Source organism: Pelmatolapia mariae, linkage group LG7 (genome assembly GCF_036321145.2).
Source record: "Pelmatolapia mariae isolate MD_Pm_ZW linkage group LG7, Pm_UMD_F_2, whole genome shotgun sequence".
In the NCBI taxonomy this organism is placed as follows: domain Eukaryota; kingdom Metazoa; phylum Chordata; class Actinopteri; order Cichliformes; family Cichlidae; genus Pelmatolapia; species Pelmatolapia mariae.
The window spans coordinates 28,535,393-28,556,726 of NC_086233.1; the positions used below are offsets into that span (position 1 = coordinate 28,535,393).

General features: G+C 40.5%; 1 protein-coding gene across 1 annotated transcript; it reads left to right on the forward strand.

Annotated features, from left to right (window-relative positions):
• The first annotated feature begins 6,155 nt into the window (after positions 1 to 6,155).
• On the forward strand, positions 6,156 to 20,818 carry LOC134631717 (G-protein coupled receptor-associated protein LMBRD2B-like). Its single transcript, XM_063480274.1, has 9 exons — positions 6,156 to 6,175; positions 6,280 to 6,370; positions 14,728 to 14,855; positions 14,943 to 15,055; positions 18,228 to 18,316; positions 19,162 to 19,349; positions 19,523 to 19,626; positions 19,921 to 20,030; positions 20,167 to 20,818. The coding sequence occupies exons 1-8, from the start codon at positions 6,156 to 6,158 to the stop codon at positions 20,010 to 20,012; spliced, it is 825 nt and encodes a 274-aa protein (XP_063336344.1). The 3' UTR covers positions 20,013 to 20,030; positions 20,167 to 20,818.
• The last annotated feature ends 516 nt before the right edge of the window (positions 20,819 to 21,334 follow it).

The window sequence follows — 21,334 nt, forward strand, 5'->3', positions numbered from 1 at the left end:
ATGGGTTCAGACATGAGAGCATAAAAAAAAAACACAAAGTTACTGCTAACATTAACCAATCCATGAGAGCGTGACAGCAGGTGACTTATTACCTTAAAACCCCTGAGGAGAAAACCAGTACTTTAAGAGTGCACAGGAAACAGAAGATTTCAGCTGTGTGCAGCCTGAGGAGGAAACTACGAGCACAGAGAGAAACCTCATCATCACCTCGTCATTATCTTCCTCTTCTTTTTTTGCTCTGTGGTGGAACGAGGACTATCTTTTCTCCTCTTCTTCTGCTGTTTACCTGAACCACCATCAAACAAAGCTCAGCTGACAGCAGTGATTACAAAGCTATTGAGTCATGTCTTTATCGCCTTTTGCATCGTGTGCCTTAGTTTGGTTGAAGTCTATGGTACCGTCACACTGGTGCTCTTTCAATGAACCATCACAATGAATAACACGTGTGACAAGCCAGCACAGCTGCTAGGAAACTAATACTCTCCCCACGTTTTACATACAGATCTTTCTCCTGTGTGATTTCACTGTTGCTTCTTGAGATTAAAAATATAAATAAAAAGCTTTTCTTTGCCACTTTGTGTCAGGTTTATATTATTGGATTGTCATTTATGCTTAGAAATATTTACTCATATATGCTTAGAGTTTTATAATCAATTGCATGTTGATAGAGGTTTGATCCTTAGCAGTCTGTAAAGACTCTGTGTGCCTTCCAGAGTGTTCTGGCATACACACTCACATCCTGCGGTCACGAGAAGAGGTTGTACCTTCTTTTATTGTTTTATGGTATAGCAAACAAGTATAAGTGTACTGTAAAATCTAATTGGTTCCCAGAACTAAAAAAAAAGTTGAGTAAAGCTTAGCTAAAAATGACTAAATTTGGACAACTTATTTATTTTGAGTACTCTGTACAGGCTCATTTGTTCCCTGAACTCTGTTTAACAGGTACCGCATCCGTATCTGCCAACGGAATGAGTCGCCACCAAAAAACCCCCCACAAAATTACTCTGGTAAAGAAAAAAAAATACACATCTCTCCATAACAAAATGGAGCCCGAAAGAAAAACGTTTCTGCTGTGTGGGATCATTTTGATCTTTTAACTGCAAATAAGGTAACTGTTTGTTTCAGTGTAATCTACCAGAATAGGAAAAACAGCAATTTGACTTGAAGTGTAAATTATTTATTTCATTTTATGCAGGATAAATGTTGCATCTGTTCTGCAGAGCTTTCTTACAAACAAAAGCAAATCCTCAGTGTTACAGAGGCATTACAGAGCCAAACATGAAAATGAGGAGACAAACACACTGAGAATGAACACAGGTCGGCCTATACTGACACTGAACAGCTTTATCATCATTTTTTTTTTTATTAGTATGCGTTTTATTTTTCAAATCAAGCATCTAGGAAGACTGTTCTGGACCAAGCAGTCCTGAATTTTATTATAAAGGACTGCCAACCCCTTAGTATTGTGGAGAGTGTCAGAGAGAAAAATTCCAAGATCAGAGGATCCTTTAACGTACTGGGGGAATAGGAAGACATCTTATCAGAACCTTTTCCACCTGACTTTACAGCTTTTGTGTACCCCAGCTTCATCTGTGCCTGTGAGTTTTCCAAAGCTGGGGAAAAGGTGTAAAAAACAAACAAACAAAAAAAACAAAACAAAAAAAACACAATAGACTAAATGCAAAAAGATTGGATAAACTTATATTTCTGAATAGAAATTTATAATAAACTGAGTCGAATGGGTAATATTACATTCACAATACTTTCATCTTAATTTTCATTTAATGTGATTCACACTATATTTTAAAGATGTAAATGGCCTGTATTTGTATAGCACTTTACTAGTCCCTAAGGACCCCAAAGCGCTTTACACATCCAGTCATCCACCCATTCACACACTGGTGATGTCTACAATATTTGCAACATAAAAGATATAAAATGATTCCATAGAAAGTACAATACCTTACAGTGTATAAGTATGACTAGGTCATTGAATTGTTGTGAAATGTTGTGAGTCTCAAGTAAGTTGCCTACAATGATATTTAAGGTCCAGCAGGTGTCAGTATGGAGCAAAACAGCAAAACTGTGTCCACACAGTTTGGGGAATGTGCTGAAACGCTTCACGAGGCCTCATCTACCCATCACTACCAATTAGTATGCCAAATAACAACTTGGCCTATGGCATCAATTAGTGCACAACTATACAAAAAACATCAAGTTACAGTCAAAATCTATCAAAGTCATTCAAGCTGCGCTCAAGCTGCGATCAACAGAAAGTTTTGCCTCATGCTCACCCTACCTTTCTGCTCACCAACATCAGGTGCAGTGAACAGGTGAGTGCAACCACATTTATCATCTACCACACCCATGAGGCACGCCCCACACCCGTGCACCAATACAGTGAGTCCATTTAAACCAACCCACTTAGTCAAAAAAGAGCAACTCATATGGCTCCTACATTACTTATATAATCAAGATAAAATACTTTTCCACTCGATAAAGGTTAACGTGAGGGTTCATGGTGGTTAGGGACAAATGCAATCACATGGCAAGATGCTGTAAACGGACCAAACTTCAGTCAGGAGCACAACTGAGATAATCCATCCACAATACGAGGTTAGTCATTAATATACAGCAACAACATGGGAATAGAGCAGCTGTGATAGAATACAGCATTAATGAATCAATGGTACAGAAGTGGAGGATGCAAGAAGAATGAGTTGAATAAAGTTTGATTTATCTGACTGCTTTGTTTCGCTTAATGTGCCTTATAATCCCGTGCACCTTATGGTCCGAAAAATACATATTTGGCTTTTTTATTTGGCACACTGCAGTTTAATGTTGCAAAGCACCTCTTTTTAACTTCAGTGGATATTATAAATGGTTATGCTCAGGATATGTCAGCCCATTTCTACTGGAAATGCATTTGGGTTAAACTTTCAGCAAGGAATTTGCATTTGCACTGTTAAATTTTGATATAGCTTTAATGCATAAAAAAAAACAGCTGCTTGTTTAAGTGAAAATAAATGGATGGGTTTTTTCTTTTTGCGCTAGTTGTGGAGTTGTATTTTGTCTCGCATCAATTATATTGTCAGTTATATCGTTATCGCAAATTTTCAAATACATATGGTGATAATTATTTTTGGCCATATCGCCCTGCTCTAGTCTTTAACTTCCCTTAAGTAGAGTGGCAGTGGATGTGGGTTGGAGATGCAATGAGCTTGAACCTGCAGGCGACCATCTTCACTGACCACACCATCTGTGACGGAGGACCCATCTCTCCTGTTGTCCTGCAAGCAAACAATCATATTTTTTGGAACATGAACTTAATTGCTTTCTTAAAATATTTTTTTCTGCATTTGGTATAGAACAGACTCAAATTTAGACAATCTCAGGCTCCCTCCCCACTGGAGAGTTGACATTCAATGTCCCAATTGTCAGTCTGGATAGCCCTGACCACCAACCAACACTGTTACGAGTTCAAAATATTGGGGATGGATACAAGAGGAAAACCAAAATAACAACACTGGTCCGGCTGGGTCAAGTCAAAACGATGATTTTAATGCACACGTGTGGGAGATGAATACGGCGCGCCGACAGCATCGATCTCTCACCGAAAACCACACAACAATAGTTTTTATGAACCTCAGGGTATTAGAACGCCCCCTCATGCGTAAAGTAGGTACAATACAATCAATGTTGACAACTTTTAACACATTAAAAGAACATCTTCCTCTTCCCGAGGCCAGATCCTTCCCAGTAATCTTCTAACTCTGCTTATCCCCTGGAACAAACAGTCTCTCCTGCAAGCACAATCAAACAGCTACAAGGCCTTGCAAACTGTTTTCTAAATATTTGAACTCTCCCCTTCACATGAGTTTAACTACTGCTTGTGTGTGTGCGTGTGTGCCTCGACCTCAGCATTCACTCTGTCTGTAAGGACAGAGGCCAACTCTTCATATGTGGAATAACCTAACTGAAACCATACAGCTAATATGTTGAATAAATGTTCTAATCAAATGCCACTACTCAACGCTTAATAAAAGAATATAAATGAATAAAGGATAATGATGCATAACATGGTATATGTGTTTTGTAAGCGTGTGCGGCCTTCTACGCTCTGAGCCACTTCCCTCAATAGATCAGTCAGACATCCCGCTGACTGTAGCTTTTAACCCTTACTGACTTGAGCACAACTCCATAATAAGCACCAGGCGGCAATATGTATAAAGATGATCATGGTTACACCTGCAATGAAAGATTATATGATTATACTAACACCTGTAAATAGAAGATTAACATGAGGTTATAACAATCACTGTCATCCAAACTAATGTAATGTCAATAGCTTCAATAAATGCTTTAATGTAATGCTTATTACATATGATTCTGATGCAATGATAAAATAACAGTAAAATATATTTTCTCAACACACAATAATGTCATGAAAGCATCATTTTAAAAAGGGCTATGCAAACATGGCCAATAACTTTCATTCTAATGATGTGCAAAATGATTTGGGCACAAAACAAATTTTGCTGTTAGAAAACTTGCAGACTTCACTATATACAGTGTAAACCCTCTAAACTAAGTTTGGGGGATGTGATCTTTCAAGAAATGCAGACCAAACTGTTGTTGTTTGTTTACTTACACAGCATGTCTTGTAGAATTAACTGGAATCACAGCAACAGCATAGTGCAGTCATATCTCAAGTCTAATAACAGAAGACAGGAAAAGATCAGTAAAGAAACAACTTTCCCAAACCATAGCAAAATTAAACAATAAGTAAAACAGGCTGATCTAAAGTATGATTAAAGTTCAGCCTGATTAATATAAATCTCACTGACAGTTGCTAATATATTGGAAAACCAAAATACTTACCACTGAGTTGATTTCTTTTTGTCCAACAACAGGAGTGCTGGTCCCGAGCCTCAAAGACAGTTAGAAGCAAGCAGAGGGAGAAAAAAACAGAACATTTTTCAGAAACTGATTTCATCCTTAATGGCTGTACAATCACGGGCGACCGTGGCTCAGGGGGTTGGGAAGGGCACCTGTAACCGGAAGGTCGCCGGTTCGATCCCCGGCCTCTGTCCTGGTCGTTGTGTCCTTGGGCAAGACACTTTACCCTACCGCCTACTGGTGTTGGCCAGAGGGATATGGCAGCCTCGCTTCTGTCAGTCTGCCCCAGAGCAGCTGTGGCTACAACCGTAGCTTGCCTCCACCAGTGTGTGAATGTGAGCGTAAATGAATAATGGCATTGTAAAGCGCTTTCGGTGCCTTAAAGCTCACAAAACTATTTCCACCAAACAGCAAATGAGAGCAGGCACACGGATTCCACACAAAGACGTAACACAGAGCGGACCCGACGCATCAGAATCAGCTTTGTCTTTCTCGGCTTTCTCACCCGATGATAACATCTTGAGCTGACGCTTCTCCAGGTTTGATCAACATATTCCATAACAAATGCTGGCACTATGAACATGCGGACTGATCCGCGAGGGAGAAGGACGGTAGTGACCTGGCATTTTCAAAACACATCTTTCATCCTTCCGCAGTGAGAAGCAAAACTTCCGGCTTACTTAGTATTTTCTAAATTAAGACAACTCAAATAAATTGAGTTTATCAGCATTTTTGCATAAAAAGTACTGGTAACTTTTGACCAGTTGGTCTTCCTCGTATACGAGAAACAGCCAATGATGTTGCCAAAATGCTGCTGTAACAAAGACTTTCTGAATCCTGCTTCTGAAGTCATGTGTAGGCAACTCCTCACAGGTTCTCTTGGTTGTCCTTTTGTGTATTGTTCTAAATAATAAAGAAAACCTCTAGGGTTTTATTTCTGCTTTCAATGTTGTGTTCAAATCATTTAATAAAAGTCTGCGTCACAGTCGTAGCCGACCCGAGAGAAAAGGACTCCAATGCAGGATGCAGATGGAGCACAGGGAACGTTTAAGTGACAAAGTTTATTTAGAAAACAAGTGAATGCAACAAGGCTATTCAACTGTGAACTAAGCAGCGAGTTTACACTTGTGCCGTGAACAAAGCCAAAACTATGGAGCACTTATGCAATCAATCTGAGCTAAGCAAACAATAAGTGAGATTTCAATTAAGGAAACTGCAGTTCTGCGATTTGGGGGCCAAAGGGAGAGTCAGACTGGATGGAGGGTCCTGGGCAAGGGTCAGAGTCACTGAAACAAGAGTAACCAAGTTCAGGTATGGTTCCAGAAGAATGCTGGCAGATATTGGCTCTGAAAGTTCCTGTAAACTGCTTCCTTGTCGCAGGTGGATCAGCAGCGTGGAGGGGAGAGTGATCCGGATGAGTGGTAAGAAATCCAAAACTCCTGATGTTGAGGCATGCAGGTACAAGGGCAAGGTAATTTACTATGACGTTTACAAAACACAACAGTGGCCTGCATTAACTGTGGTTAGCTGCGAATCTGGCAAAGCGAAGTTGAGAGCGCTGGCCTTATAATTCGACAGCTTTATTACCCACAGGTGAGAGCAATTAGCAGGGACACTGTGGATCCTCCCAGAGGGAAACTGCCGGCTCAATGAAAGAAAAAAAGAAAAAAAACAAAACACTGGCACACAAACACACCCAGACCATGACAGGTACTGAAGTAGATCACCATCAAAAACTGGGCTCTCCTTTTTAGGTAATGAAGAAAAATCATGCTGTTGGATTAATCAAGCAGTGGGTTCATTTTGCTTACTTGTGACAGATAAGATGTAACATTCTTCTTCATGACTAGAAACTTGAGAACATTGTGACAAAGTGGGTAAGAACACCACTTGTCCATATTCTTAGTTAACATTCTTGTTTTGATTTAACCATATTTCATATGTAGTCTGCAATAGGCAAACATCTAGTCAAGTCTTACCACACACACACTTTTATTTTCATGTGAATTTCTAATGTTTGACTGCTATGTCAAGGGATCTTCAGAAAAAGTCTGTGGTTAATTTGGAACTTTGCCTCCAGTTAAGAGCGTGTCAATCTGCAACATTATGCTCCTTAAAGATATGCACATGTTGCTTTTCATGTACAGGATCATCAGGACTAGTACAATATTTTCTGAACAAAACATTTCATCTCTGCTGCACTCTATACAGAAATTAAAGTCAACCAATTCCTCAAACAACAAAAGCTAAAAAACTGCAAGGGTTGCGCTTGCAAACCGCAGCAAAAACTGCAAAAAATCTGCCCCACAACACAAAGATTCAGCTCAAAACCTCATTACAGGTTTCTCATACTTTAAATGATCCGTCAGTTTTGGAATACAACTTATTTTCATCAAACTGAGCACTTTTTTTTCTTATGTAACTAGTATATTGTCTTTTAGAAATCAAAATGTAAACATAATTAAAGCTCAGACCTAAACCCAAACACACTCCCGTTCATTTCAATACGCATGATCTGAGCATGCGCGGAATGCAAACGCTCCACTTTATGGGTTCCAGCGACAGTGACGTCAGCGCTTTGAAATGAGAAGATCAAAGTAGATCAAAGCGCTGACGTCACTGTCGCCGCCACAGAAATGCTTAAATACCCCACTTTCACCTTCCTAAACACAGTTTCACTTGGAGCATTTTCAGAAACAGCGAGTTGTTTTTGCAAACCAGGAAATTTTGAGAAAGAGAAGGATTTAGTGATTTATGCGTTAAGCTCTTAAAGAAATGTCACAGGAAAAATTCAATTATTCACCTTCTGACAAAGAGAATCGAGAGGAATCACAAAGACATACAGAGGCACAGGTATCTCATAAGACAAAAATGCAGGCAAAGATTAAAACAATTAAGATGCATCTGCATGAGATTCAGAAAAGACAAGAGTTTCTCCTTAAGCAGGAAATGAGCATTGCTGGCTTAGAAAGTCTTGAACGCCAAGTGGGAGAAGCTCAGTTTTTCATAATTAAAAATAATGTAATAATAGAAAGACAGAACACAGCAGAGATTAAAAACATTAATCTGATGCTCCATGAGCTTCAGGAAAAGGAAGAATTTCTCCTTGAGCAGAACAGCAGCATTACTGCTGAGCTTTCCAATGTTGAAAGTGAGAGAGATGGAGAAAAGATAGATAACACAAATCTCAGGAAAGCTTTGGAAAATCTTGAGTGCAAAGTGTCAGAAGCACAGGATTTAATAATTAAAAACAATGAAATAATAACAAAACAGAACAGGGCAGAGATTAAAACCATTCAGATGCATCTGCATGAGATTCAAAAAAAGCAAGCGTTTCTCTTTAAGCGGAGAAGGAGCATTGCTGCTTTACACACACTTGAGCGGCAAGCGGGAGAAGCCCATCGTCTAATAATTCAAAATAATGACATAATAGAAAGACAGTACAGGGAAATTGTGTACAAGTGGCAACTGATAGATGACCTTTATAAAGTTTTAGAAACAAGGCTACAGACGGCCCAAGATCTTAAGGATGTGCTCAGTATGGTGCAAAAACAAAATGTATCGGGTGATGTGAACAATGTGCAAGAGGAATGTCAGATTGCTGGTGAACTTCTGCAGCTGGAGAATCCTCCTGACGAGGTTCAGACTAGTGATTCGTGGTGTTGTGGTGCCAAACGACTACTTAAAGTAGGTTTAGGTCTTGCCACAGCGGGCCTTGTTGCTTGCTGGGCCTACTCAAAGATGTTCAACTGAAGTGAATGTCCCAGCTGCTATTTGTGGAATTGTGCTTATTATCTACTCGAGCCCTACTGCAATTGTCGATGTGCACCAGTTACATTTTAAAGAACAGTAATGATGTTTTCCAACCACGTTCTACTGACCATACCAACCTGTGGTAACTATACTGTGCTCTCTTTTATGTTTTATTTGGCCCCTCATCTCCCAACCAGTCATGGCAGATGGCTGCCCCTCCCTGAGCCTGGTTCTGTCATAGGTTTCTTCCTGTTAAAAGGGAGTTTTTCCTTTCCACAGTTGCCTAGTGCTTGCTCATAGGGGATCATTTGATTGTTGGGGTTGATAATTTCAATCCAATTGGATTAAAATTAATTGGCTTGAAGTGAAAAAACTTCAGGTGAGGGGTTCACTTGATGGGGAGCACTAAAATAAAAAACTATGGAAAAAGAGAAAATGTAGTTAAAAACAAATGAAAATAAAGAAAATAAAAATTAAAAAATCTCCTACTGCTTTGTTTATTTATTTAAATGAACAGTTTTACATTTTGGCCACTGTCTCATTTACTGCTAAGTAAATTATTTCAGACTGGCCAGAACATCACTTGAACATCAGCCTGCTATAACGAATTTATCTTAGGATGACTTAGGATGAAGTAAAGGTCCTATAGACACCGTTTCCATATAATTTCATGCTGTGGCTGTTTGTGTGTGTGTGTGTGAAATTAGATCATCTTTCCTTGGAATTAATTCAAGAAAGACTGATGATCACAGTCTTGATGGAAATGTTTGATGGACTGAGATGGAATGACCCACGAGTCAAACACCAGTCACAGCCTCCACACTGAAGAGTGGTCTCCAGGCTGCTGCGCCTTCTGGCAGAGCGGCAAAGAAGAAGCCAATAAAAGGAAAAAGTTGAGATGGTCAAATTATTACTTTTATTGTCATTTCAACCATGTACAGTGGTACAGTACAGAGTGAAACAGGACAACGTTCCTCCGAGGCTGGTGCTATATGACATATAAGTCATATGTAGCACAGTTAGTTAGTTTCAGTTAGTATCAATAGAAACTTTAATAAAACTCTTTAATTTAACCATTTTGCCTCTGTCTCCATTTTCTGACCCAGACACATTTTGTTACTTCCCCTTCATCGCCTGGACCCTTTTAGGGGAACGTAACACACCCATTGCAATAAATCTAGCCCTTAAATAATGCGATGCGATGCGATGTCATGCGATAAAACACATTTGAATGTTGGGACTTCCATCCGCAAATGTGGATGTGTGACGTGTCTCCAATGAGCCACTTAGTCCCATTTGTGTTTGCGTATTTATTTTAAAACAAGACAACAAACTTTGCGCTTTGATTCCAAACAAATGTACAAATGTATTAACTGACGTGCTAAAATGACGGTCAGCAGAAAAGTTTGCAACCAAACCACTCCCCCAACCTCCGTGTTGAGAACGTCAGGTAAATAACGTGCGACCCAGCCATGCAATCATCTGAGGTGCGGGGAAAATCTAAAGTGCCACCATAACAAATAAAGAAAACCTAAACATTCCCTTTGGCTCTTACAGTGAAGTTCAAGTCTTATTACTCTGGTGTAGTTCTTTTATAGCATAAATGTTAGCACTGCACCTTTAGTGAAAATGTGTAAGAGAACAAAACAAAAAGTTGTTAATTTGAGAACAATATTTTCTGAACAAAACATTTCATCTCTGCTGCACTCTATACAGAAATTAAAGTCAACCAATTCCTCAAACAACAAGTTCAAAAAACCAGCAAAAACTGCAAAAATCTGCCCCACAACGCAAAGATTCAGCTCAAAACCTCATTACAGGTTTCTCATACTTTAAACAAGCAGCTGTTTTTTTTTTTATGCATTAAAGCTATATCAAAATTTAACAGTGCAAATGCAAATTCCTTGCTGAAAGTTTAACCCAAATGCATTTCCAGTAGAAATGGGCTGACATATCCTGAGCATAACCATTTATAATATCCACTGAAGTTAAAAAGAGGTGCTTTGCAACATTAAACTGCAGTGTGTCTGTGAAGGTTCTCAGTCATCCAGGTCATCGTAGACTAAGGAGCTTGGAAAGAAAAGCGTCTGGACTTCTTGAGTTGCTTGAAGACGTTTCACCTCTCATCCGAGAAGCTTCTTCAGTTCTAAGGGGAACTGAAGAAGAACTGAACTGAAGAAGCTTCTCGGATGAGAGGTGAAACGTCTTCAAGCAACTCAAGAAGTCCAGACGCTTTTCTTTCCAAGCTCCTTATTAAACTGCAGTGTGCCAAATAAAAAAGCCAAATATGTATTTTTCGGACCATAAGGTGCACGGGATTATAAGGCACATTAAGCGAAACAAAGCAGTCAGATAAATCAAACTTTATTCAACTCATTCTTCTTGCTTCCTCCACTTCTGTACCATTGATTCATTAATGCTGTATTCTATCACAGCTGCTCTATTCCCATGTTGTTGCTGTATATTAATGACTAACCTCGTATTGTGGATGGATTATCTCAGTTGTGCTCCTGACTGAAGTTTGGTCCGTTTACAGCATCTTGCCATGTGATTGCATTTGTCCCTAACCACCACGAACCCTCACGTTAACCTTTATCGAGTGGAAAAGTGTTAGCGTTTATCCTCCAGCTTCACTGTTTATGTTATGCTAACATAGCTGTGTCGCTAGCGATCACGTAGCACATCATTATATACCACCTAGCCCAACTTCAGTAACCCTACAAACGTCACTGCTGTTTAATTTTCTGTCTTCATTTATGTTGGAAGTGATAGCAGAGCTATACGTTTGAATTTTTTCAGAAATCACTCAGTCAGAACATGCTATACCATGCTTAGGTAACTAGCGAGCTAACTTCCGCTTAAATGTAATAAATTCTGTTTTCATGGATGCCTGGATGTTAAACACCTGGTAAAGCAGCAATGCTGATCGTTTTATTAAAGATGAAAGAATTTAGACAGTTTTTAACTCTCAGTGATGCTGTGTGTTCGGTTGACTTTGGGACCTGAAGCGACGGAGATTAGGACCCAGATTACTCCCAGATTTACAAGCACCTTAGTCCGACAAATATGGCAATAACGACGGCCCGCTTGCATGTTCTACAAAAAAATGTGCTTTGCTGTGTATCTGACGGACAAACACCAAACCAGTTCCACATCACTGAAGTTGCACCATTTTTACAAACCGATTCTGGTTCATCCGTTTCACTCAACAATCAGCCATGTGCGTATGAAAACAAAGGCACTGCGCATGCACGTTTTACCCATATTCTATCGCTATATTTCATTTTCTTATCGTTGCCTAACATTGTACCGGTATTACCGTGAACGGTATAATATGGCCCAGCCCTATTAAAGACTTTCTTCTGCACCTACATTTGGATCACCTCGATCCATGACAGTCATTCAGGCAGTAATGCCTGGACTGGAAACAAGTCATCTTTAAAATATTACAACATTCCAGCTCCTGTGTTGGAATGAAAAACAAATGTGTTGTTTAAATTAGAGACTGCACTTGTGACAGAACAATAAATATATTTTATCTTGATTATATAAGTAATGTAGGAGCCATATGAGTTGCTCTTTTTTGACTAAGTGGGTTGGTTTAAATGGACTCACTGTATTGGTGCACGGGTGTGGGGCGTGCCTCATGGGTGTGGTAGATGATAAATGTGGTTGCACTCACCTGTTCACTGCACCTGATGTTGGTGAGCAGAAAGGTAGGGTGAGCATGAGGCAAAACTTTCTGTTGATCGCAGCTTGAGCGCAGCTTGAATTACTTTGATAGATTTTGACTGTAACTTGATGTTTTTTGTATAGTTGTGCACTAATTGATGCCATAGGCCAAGTTGTTATTTGGCATACTAATTGGTAGTGATGGGTAGATGAGGCCTCGTGAAGCGTTTCAGCACATTCCCCAAACTGTGTGGACACAGTTTTGCTGTTTTGCTCCATACTGACACCTGCTGGACCTTAAATATCATTGTAGGCAACTTACTTGAGACTCACAACATTTCACAACAATTCAATGACCTAGTCATACTTATACACTGTAAGGTATTGTACTTTCTATGGAATCATTTTATATCTTTTATATATTGTAGACATCACCAGTGTGTGAATTGGTGGATGACTGGATGTGTAAAGCGCTTTGGGGTCCTTAGGGACTAGTAAAGTGCTATACAAATACAGGCCATTTACATCTTTAAAATATAGTGTGAATCACATTAAATGAAAATTAAGATGAAAGTATTGTGAATGTAATATTACCCATTCGACTCAGTTTATTATAAATTTCTATTCAGAAATATAAGTTTATCCAATCTTTTTGCATTTAGTCTATTGTGGGTTTTTTTTGTTTTTGTTTGTTTGTTTGTTTGTTTTTTACACCTTTTCCCCAGCTTTGGAAAACTCACAGGCACAGATGAAGCTGGGGTACACAAAAGCTGTAAAGTCAGGTGGAAAAGGTTCTGATAAGATGTCTTCCTATTCCCCCAGTACGTTAAAGGATCCTCTGATCTTGGAATTTTTCTCTCTGACACTCTCCACAATACTAAGGGGTTGGCAGTCCTTTATAATAAAATTCAGGACTGCTTGGTCCAGAACAGTCTTCCTAGATGCTTGATTTGAAAAATAAAACGCATACTAATAAAAAAAAAAATGATGATAAAGCTGTTCAGTGTCAGTATAGGCCGACCTGTGTTCATTCTCAGTGTGTTTGTCTCCTCATTTTCATGTTTGGCTCTGTAATGCCTCTGTAACACTGAGGATTTGCTTTTGTTTGTAAGAAAGCTCTGCAGAACAGATGCAACATTTATCCTGCATAAAATGAAATAAATAATTTACACTTCAAGTCAAATTGCTGTTTTTCCTATTCTGGTAGATTACACTGAAACAAACAGTTACCTTATTTGCAGTTAAAAGATCAAAATGATCCCACACAGCAGAAACGTTTTTCTTTCGGGCTCCATTTTGTTATGGAGAGATGTGTATTTTTTTTTCTTTACCAGAGTAATTTTGTGGGGGGTTTTTTGGTGGCGACTCATTCCGTTGGCAGATACGGATGCGGTACCTGTTAAACAGAGTTCAGGGAACAAATGAGCCTGTACAGAGTACTCAAAATAAATAAGTTGTCCAAATTTAGTCATTTTTAGCTAAGCTTTACTCAACTTTTTTTTTAGTTCTGGGAACCAATTAGATTTTACAGTACACTTATACTTGTTTGCTATACCATAAAACAATAAAAGAAGGTACAACCTCTTCTCGTGACCGCAGGATGTGAGTGTGTATGCCAGAACACTCTGGAAGGCACACAGAGTCTTTACAGACTGCTAAGGATCAAACCTCTATCAACATGCAATTGATTATAAAACTCTAAGCATATTTGAGTAAATATTTCTAAGCATAAATGACAATCCAATAATATAAACCTGACACAAAGTGGCAAAGAAAAGCTTTTTATTTATATTTTTAATCTCAAGAAGCAACAGTGAAATCACACAGGAGAAAGATCTGTATGTAAAACGTGGGGAGAGTATTAGTTTCCTAGCAGCTGTGCTGGCTTGTCACACGTGTTATTCATTGTGATGGTTCATTGAAAGAGCACCAGTGTGACGGTACCATAGACTTCAACCAAACTAAGGCACACGATGCAAAAGGCGATAAAGACATGACTCAATAGCTTTGTAATCACTGCTGTCAGCTGAGCTTTGTTTGATGGTGGTTCAGGTAAACAGCAGAAGAAGAGGAGAAAAGATAGTCCTCGTTCCACCACAGAGCAAAAAAAGAAGAGGAAGATAATGACGAGGTGATGATGAGGTTTCTCTCTGTGCTCGTAGTTTCCTCCTCAGGCTGCACACAGCTGAAATCTTCTGTTTCCTGTGCACTCTTAAAGTACTGGTTTTCTCCTCAGGGGTTTTAAGGTAATAAGTCACCTGCTGTCACGCTCTCATGGATTGGTTAATGTTAGCAGTAACTTTGTGTTTTTCATGCTCTCATGTCTGAACCCATCATGTGCAGGTGATCTACACCGTGCTGAGACACAACAGTACTGATGTGCAGTGGTAGATCCTCTTGCAGCACGCCATCCACCTGGATGATGTGGCCAAGAAGGAGAACAGCTCCACCCACCAATTCGTCCACAGCTTCCCGTTGTCAGAGCCAGCCGGCTGGCTCAGCAGATACATCTACATCCCGACTGTAGGTGGGTGTGTGTGTGTCACAGAGTAGTACTAGGAGTGCCTCCTGAACCTTTGGTTTTACCGCCTCCTCTCCGTCGTCCTCACTCTGTTCAGCGTGGCTGTGGTTTGGTCCAAGTGCACCTTCTTCACCTTCTTCAGCACGTGGCCCGTCCTCTCGCTGATTGTCATCCGGTTGGCTGAGAGGCTACAACTACCAGTACATCGAGGTGAGCCTGAGAGGGCAGACGCTAGTTTACACACAAACCGTCAGACACAGAGCTTCATATTTCTATACAGCCTCTAAAAGTGTTTAAAGCTGCTGTGTGATGGAGTGCTGCACAGCTGAGTCTTTGTTGTGTTACAATGAAGGAAACGTGACATGTGACGTTTGTTTCAGTGCTTCGTTGTTGAAACACGATCTCACTTCATTCAGACCGCTGAGCTCCTCTTGTTCAGCTCACTGCCTCGTAATGCTTGCTCTCTCCACCAGATGGCATGCTTCATCACAATCTTCTTCCTTTGCACCTGGTATTGACTTAGAGTTTTATTGTCATTGTGTAGTTTCTTGCACAGCGAAACTGGGTAGCTGGACCACAAGGTGAAAAAGTAAAGAAGGGAAAACAATATACAATGAGGGGGAAACAAATAAATAAATAAAAAGCAATATATATGTATCCATATATGTGTGAGTGAACTATATACATGGTGTGTGCGTAGGAAACATTGAAACATTGTGTGGTTGTATACAAGGGCAGTTATATAATATAATAAATAAAATAAGGGTGGAGGGGCCATGGTCATTTAGGGTGGGGGTGGTGATTCCAATGAGACCAAAATATTGCACATGAGCCAAAAATATTGCACAGAGCATGGAAAGAGTGAGATATTGCACATAAGACATTGCACATAATCTTCTTGCCAGCTGTTGTGCAACCAGCGTACCACACGGGGATGGCGTGTGGTACGCTGACCTCTTCCTTTGTTTCCTTGGTGTTTAGGGTAGAGATGGCACGATACCACTTTTTTATGTCCGATACCGATATCATAAATTTGGATATCAGCCGATACCCATATGAATCCGATATTGTGTGTTTCTTAATCAATAAAACTGTTTTTTAATATCTCGCTGCATTTTGTATAAGTTCATACTCAAGTTTAAATAAACAACAACACTAAAGCTATTCTGCATTATACCTGTGTGTGGGGAAAAAAATACACTGCACCCAAAATATTTCATAGTTCAGCAACACTGATCAATCTAATAAACTTAAACCTACTCCATCCTCCCTATTCTGGTAGAGTACTTAGCATAAATATTAAGCAACCTAACTAATAGGGTTGCAAACTCCCAGCAAAAAAAAAAAAAAAGAAAAAATAGGGAACCACCCTCCACCTCATGATGCTTAATCGATGTAATCAACTTTAATTTGATGCAGGATGAAAACAAAATGCACAGAAACAAATAATTTTTCAAGAATAAGTAAATAGCTTAAACATCTTTCTTCAACAGAATTGCAGGATTCACAGATGGTACTTTCCCAAAGGAAAAAGTACTATAGCTTACTAGGGTATATTAGACTTAACAGTTACTATATACAGTAATGGACTTCTACACATTTTACATCAGATTAAAACTTTGGGTGTAAGATTCAGATAATTATTTATTAAAAGCTAGACATTTTAAATGAGAATAAGAAAGAAAGGTATGTCTTTGTGCCCCCCTTTTCCCTGTTCATGCCCTATCGGCCCCCCTGGCTAAACTTTGCTAGATCCGCCCCTGCACAGTTACCAGCCGTCAGCTGCGTAGAAAACGATCCTGGTCTAGAAAGTAATATTAAATATATTCTAACAACAGCTTATCAAGCTTAAACGTGCTGCTGTTGTTCAGCCGCTGGTTTTACTCTTTCTGGCGCAAAGTGGGCCAAAAACAAAGAAGAGAGACGGACTCGTGACAGAAAAGCCGATCAGCTGATCATTAAGCAGTTTCACGATTGAAGTAGCAGCAGGAGAGCGAGAGGCAGTCGCTCCATATATCGGTTGTTAAGCTTAACATGGGAACGCTTTACAAACATTCAGAGATGAACTTACACACTTGCTCTACTTCTCTCCGAGATAACTTCGGCGGAGATGAAATGGTCTGGGTCTAGGTTTAAAAGCTTGTCTATACGAATGTCTGGGATGATGGTATTGAAGGCCGAGCTGAATTCAATAAAGAGCATCCTTACTGATTTCCCAGGATACTCCAGGTGATGCAGAGGAGAGTGAAGGGCGGTGCAAATTGCATCCTCTGTGGACTTTTTTGCCTTGTAGGGTGGGAGGCAGTCCTTTATGTGCCTTAGGAGCAGCTTCTTGAAGCACTGTGCAATCACTGGAGTCAGTGCGATGGGTCTGTAGTCGCTGAGGCTACTGATGGTGGTGGACTTGAGGACTATTGTTGCAGATTTCAGAGAGTGAGGGACAGTGGCATGTGACAGGGAGAGATTGAATAGTCTGGTGAACATGGGAGCCAGCTGGTCGGCGCAGGCTTTGAGCAATCTACCAGGTATTCCGTCAGGGCCAGCTGCTTTCCTCTGATATTCTGCTCTGAACACATTGCCGACCTCATGTTCTTGGAGGCTAAATGTGTGGGGACTGTGCTCAGAGGAGGCTGTGGGCAGGGCGTCGTGCATGGTGGGGTTGACTGCAGTTTTCTCGAAGCGGGCAAAGAAGTGCTTATGTTCCTCTGCTAATGAGATGTCCATATTATCTATATTTGTCCCACTGCCTTTGTAATTGGTGATGTGTTTCAGGCCTTCCCATACCTTTCTGGAGTTGTTATCACAGAGGTGGTCTGATAGATTGTTTGAATAGTCCAGCTTTGCTGCTCTGATGCCTTATTTAAGGTCTGCTCTTGCTCTGCTGTACATGTCCTGGTCCCCAGATTTGTGTGTTGAGTTGCATGCCTTTAACAATGCCTGAACCTTACTCGTCATCCAGGGTTTACGTTTGGGGTAGAGCAGGACAGGCTTTTCCGTGGAGACAGTGTCCATGCAGTGCTTGATGTAACCTGCGGTTGTGTGAGTCTCTAGTTCATCATGTTAAAAGACACTCCACTCTGTGAGGGTACTTGAAAGGGTTCTGAAAGCGTGAGGAAACACATCCCTGTAAACCAAGAGAAGACACAAGTACACGTGTTTCTTTCGGGAATGTTCCTCCTCATATACAGGGCGAACATTTTTACTGTTTCAAAAGACCTTAAAGTCTCCTCTTATTTTTCTTAAAGCACACAAACTACAGAGTTGTGCAGTGAGTCAACGTGTTATTAAACAACATATCATGTGACCCAGATGTTGACCCGGAGATAATGGAGGAGTCAACTTGATGGAGGTTTTGTGACTTTGTGGTGTTTTCCTCCTGCAGGCTGTCCTGTCGTCTCACTCCTCCCCTGTTTGATCCACATGGACTCGGCCATCTCCCACCACAACAAGCTGCAGACTGCTCACACCTCTGTAAATACCCACACTGTGTAACACACCTGCTGTTACACCTTTTTGGTGCAACCCTTTAAATTTGGGGTACCCCTTTGGCCTCTCCCCTTTTCTACAATTCCCTGTAGGAGAGGAACTGGAGCGGGCAAGTTAATTACTTGGAGGTCTTTCATTCTTTTTACCTTTCATCGCAGGAACACAATGCAGGAACACAGCGGTTACATATACAGTAGTGTGCCAAAGGTTTAGGCAGGTATGCAACAACGCTGTAAACATAGAATGCGTTCAGAAAAATAAATAAGTAAATAAAATTATATATATACTGTATATATATAGCGCCTTTCTAGACAGAGTCATAAAGTGCTGCACATAAGATAACCAGTCATAGAAAGGTAAAACAGACAATATCAAACAGACAATTTAAAACAGGCAAAATTAACCAAAAGCAGTTTTTTTAAAAAACAACTACTCCATCCACAATTCTTAAGGTTTGGGGGAGAGAGTTCCACAGTCTAGGGACGTAGGGCTGTAGCAGATCAGAGATGTAGGCTGGTGCCAACATCTCTGATCTAAAAGTCAAGACCAGGATCTTAAAATGGCCTCTGAATTCAACAGGAAGCCAGTGTAGCTGAGATAGCAACGGTGTCACATGTGAATACAGATTTTGTCAAAACCCTAGCGGCAGCGTTTTGCACAACCTGCAGACGATCCAGAGAACCTTTGCTTAGATACATCAACAGTGAGTTACAGTAGTCCAAGCGTGAGGAAATAAATGCATGTATAGCAATCTCCAGTTCAATTCATTCCATTCAATTCAGTTCATGAATGATTAATGATTGTTTATTAACCCCAAATGTATTCTACAGCAGGACAACGACCCCAAACACACAGCCAAAGTCATTAGGAACTATCTTCAGTGTAAAGAAGAACAAGAAGTACTGGAAGTGATGGTACGGCCCCCACAGAGCTCTGATCTTAACATCATCGAATGTGTCTGGGATTACATGAAGAGACAGAAGGGGTTGAGGAAGCCTGTATCCACAGAAAATCTGTGGTTAGTTCTCCAAGATCTTTGGAACAACCGACCAGCTGAGTTCCTTCAAAATGCGACGTGATTTAGATTTCTCTTTTGTTCATTCACTGCATTTTGTTGATTGATGAAAGCTTTGCACAGTACTGTATGTAATTATGTTTGTGATTCTGTGTCGTAATCAATGTTCTCTTCAGTTTAAGGACCCGCTGCCTTGATCTTCTGGGCTTCCAGCAGTTTATGGAAGACAGTGAAATGACCTCTGACCTGATGGACGAGGGAAAGGAGCTGAACCGCCAGGGTGAGACTGTCGCCACCATCTGAATTCTGTTTAACAAGACAGTTATAATAAAATATAATATTTGTACAGTTATAGGAAGAGGCGGAGGGTAAATACCTCTTTGTTTCTTCTGTTTAGATTTCAGAGAAAACTAATCAGTGTATGATATAACAATAGAAGTCACTCACACACATCAAAGTCCTTTTACACATCTTATTCTAATAACATAAAATATATATTTTCATTGTGTATTAAGTGCACAGACTGCAGTTTACAGCAGGTTTCCTCACATATACTATATGATTCCAAAATAAGAAAGTCATCTGCTGGGAGAAGAAACAACAGTGAAACGGGAAGTACAAAGAAGCTGCTCATCACTGGATATTCTGCTTAAGATTGAAGATTGAACATCTGCCTCCCAGCAGGTCAGTAAAACCGAGACAGCTCTACAGAATCGGCGACAACATCTCCAGCACCATCAGACTGAGAACAGGAGCTCCTCGAGGCTGTGTTCTCACCCCACTGTTGTTCGCTGTCCTGACACTGCACTGCTCTACACAGCTCCAACCACATCATCAGGTTCGCTCATCAGCAACGACGACGAGTCGGCGTACAGAGATGAGTTTGAGCAGCTGGCGTTCTGGTGCAGCGAGACCACCAACACCATCTCCATCACCAAAATAGCCTAGCAGCGCCTCCACTTCCTGAGACGCCTGAAGCGGGCCAGCCTTCCTCTTCCCATCCTCACCGTGTTCTACAGGAGCACCATAGAGAGTGTTCTGACCAGCTGCATCTCCGTGTGGTTCGGCAATCTCATCCAGCTACAACGGATTGTTAAAGCAGCTGCCAAGATCACTGGAACATCTCTCTCCCTCACACGCACTCTTTTCTCTCCTCCCGTCTGGCCGACGCTATCGCAGCATTGGGGCCCAATCCTCCAGGCTGCGAAGTAGCTTTTTCCCACAAGCCATCAGACTCTTGAACTCACTACCGGCTCTCCCACTCCCCCCCACCACCCACACCCACACAAACCGTTACCTAACTCTATTGCACTCCACATACCACTGCCTTTGTAATGCAGATGCTGCTCTATGGACAATCCTTACACTCAAGAACTCTGCTCATGTTTACAAGCTGCTACGCTGGTCACTTTAAATCACTTCAAGGTCACTTTAAATCATTCAAATTGTAAATTGTTATTAATACATTTACCTCCAAGTCTTAAAGTGTATATTTATTTTTTCACTCTTCTTATATTATTATTTCTTTGGGGGGGGGGGGGATTGCACTGAATGTAACTGGAGCCTCATCATCTCATCTCTAGATACTGTACTGTATATAGCGGAGATGACAATGAAGCGTACATTGGCTTGACTTTGATGTGACAGACTGCAGGCCTGAGCTTCTAAACAGATCAAATCCTCAATTTACTGCCTGTCATGCCGGCAGTAGAGACAGTCTGAGCACATGAATGTGAATTACTTTAAACGCAGGTTTTATGAAGGTCTTGCTAATATATTTCATTTCTAGTGTTTAATGTTGTAGATTTATTTATCTGTCTGTCACGATGGGAGCTGTTAGGATCAACTGATTCAGTCACTGATAAACCTGAAGTCCTTCAGTCATGTAGGAGGTCAGAGCTTCATGTTTATGGGATTCATGTGCAGTTTAATTGCATCTGTATTTATGTCATTTAAAGTTGATTGGCAGGTGATTGTGTGTGAAACCA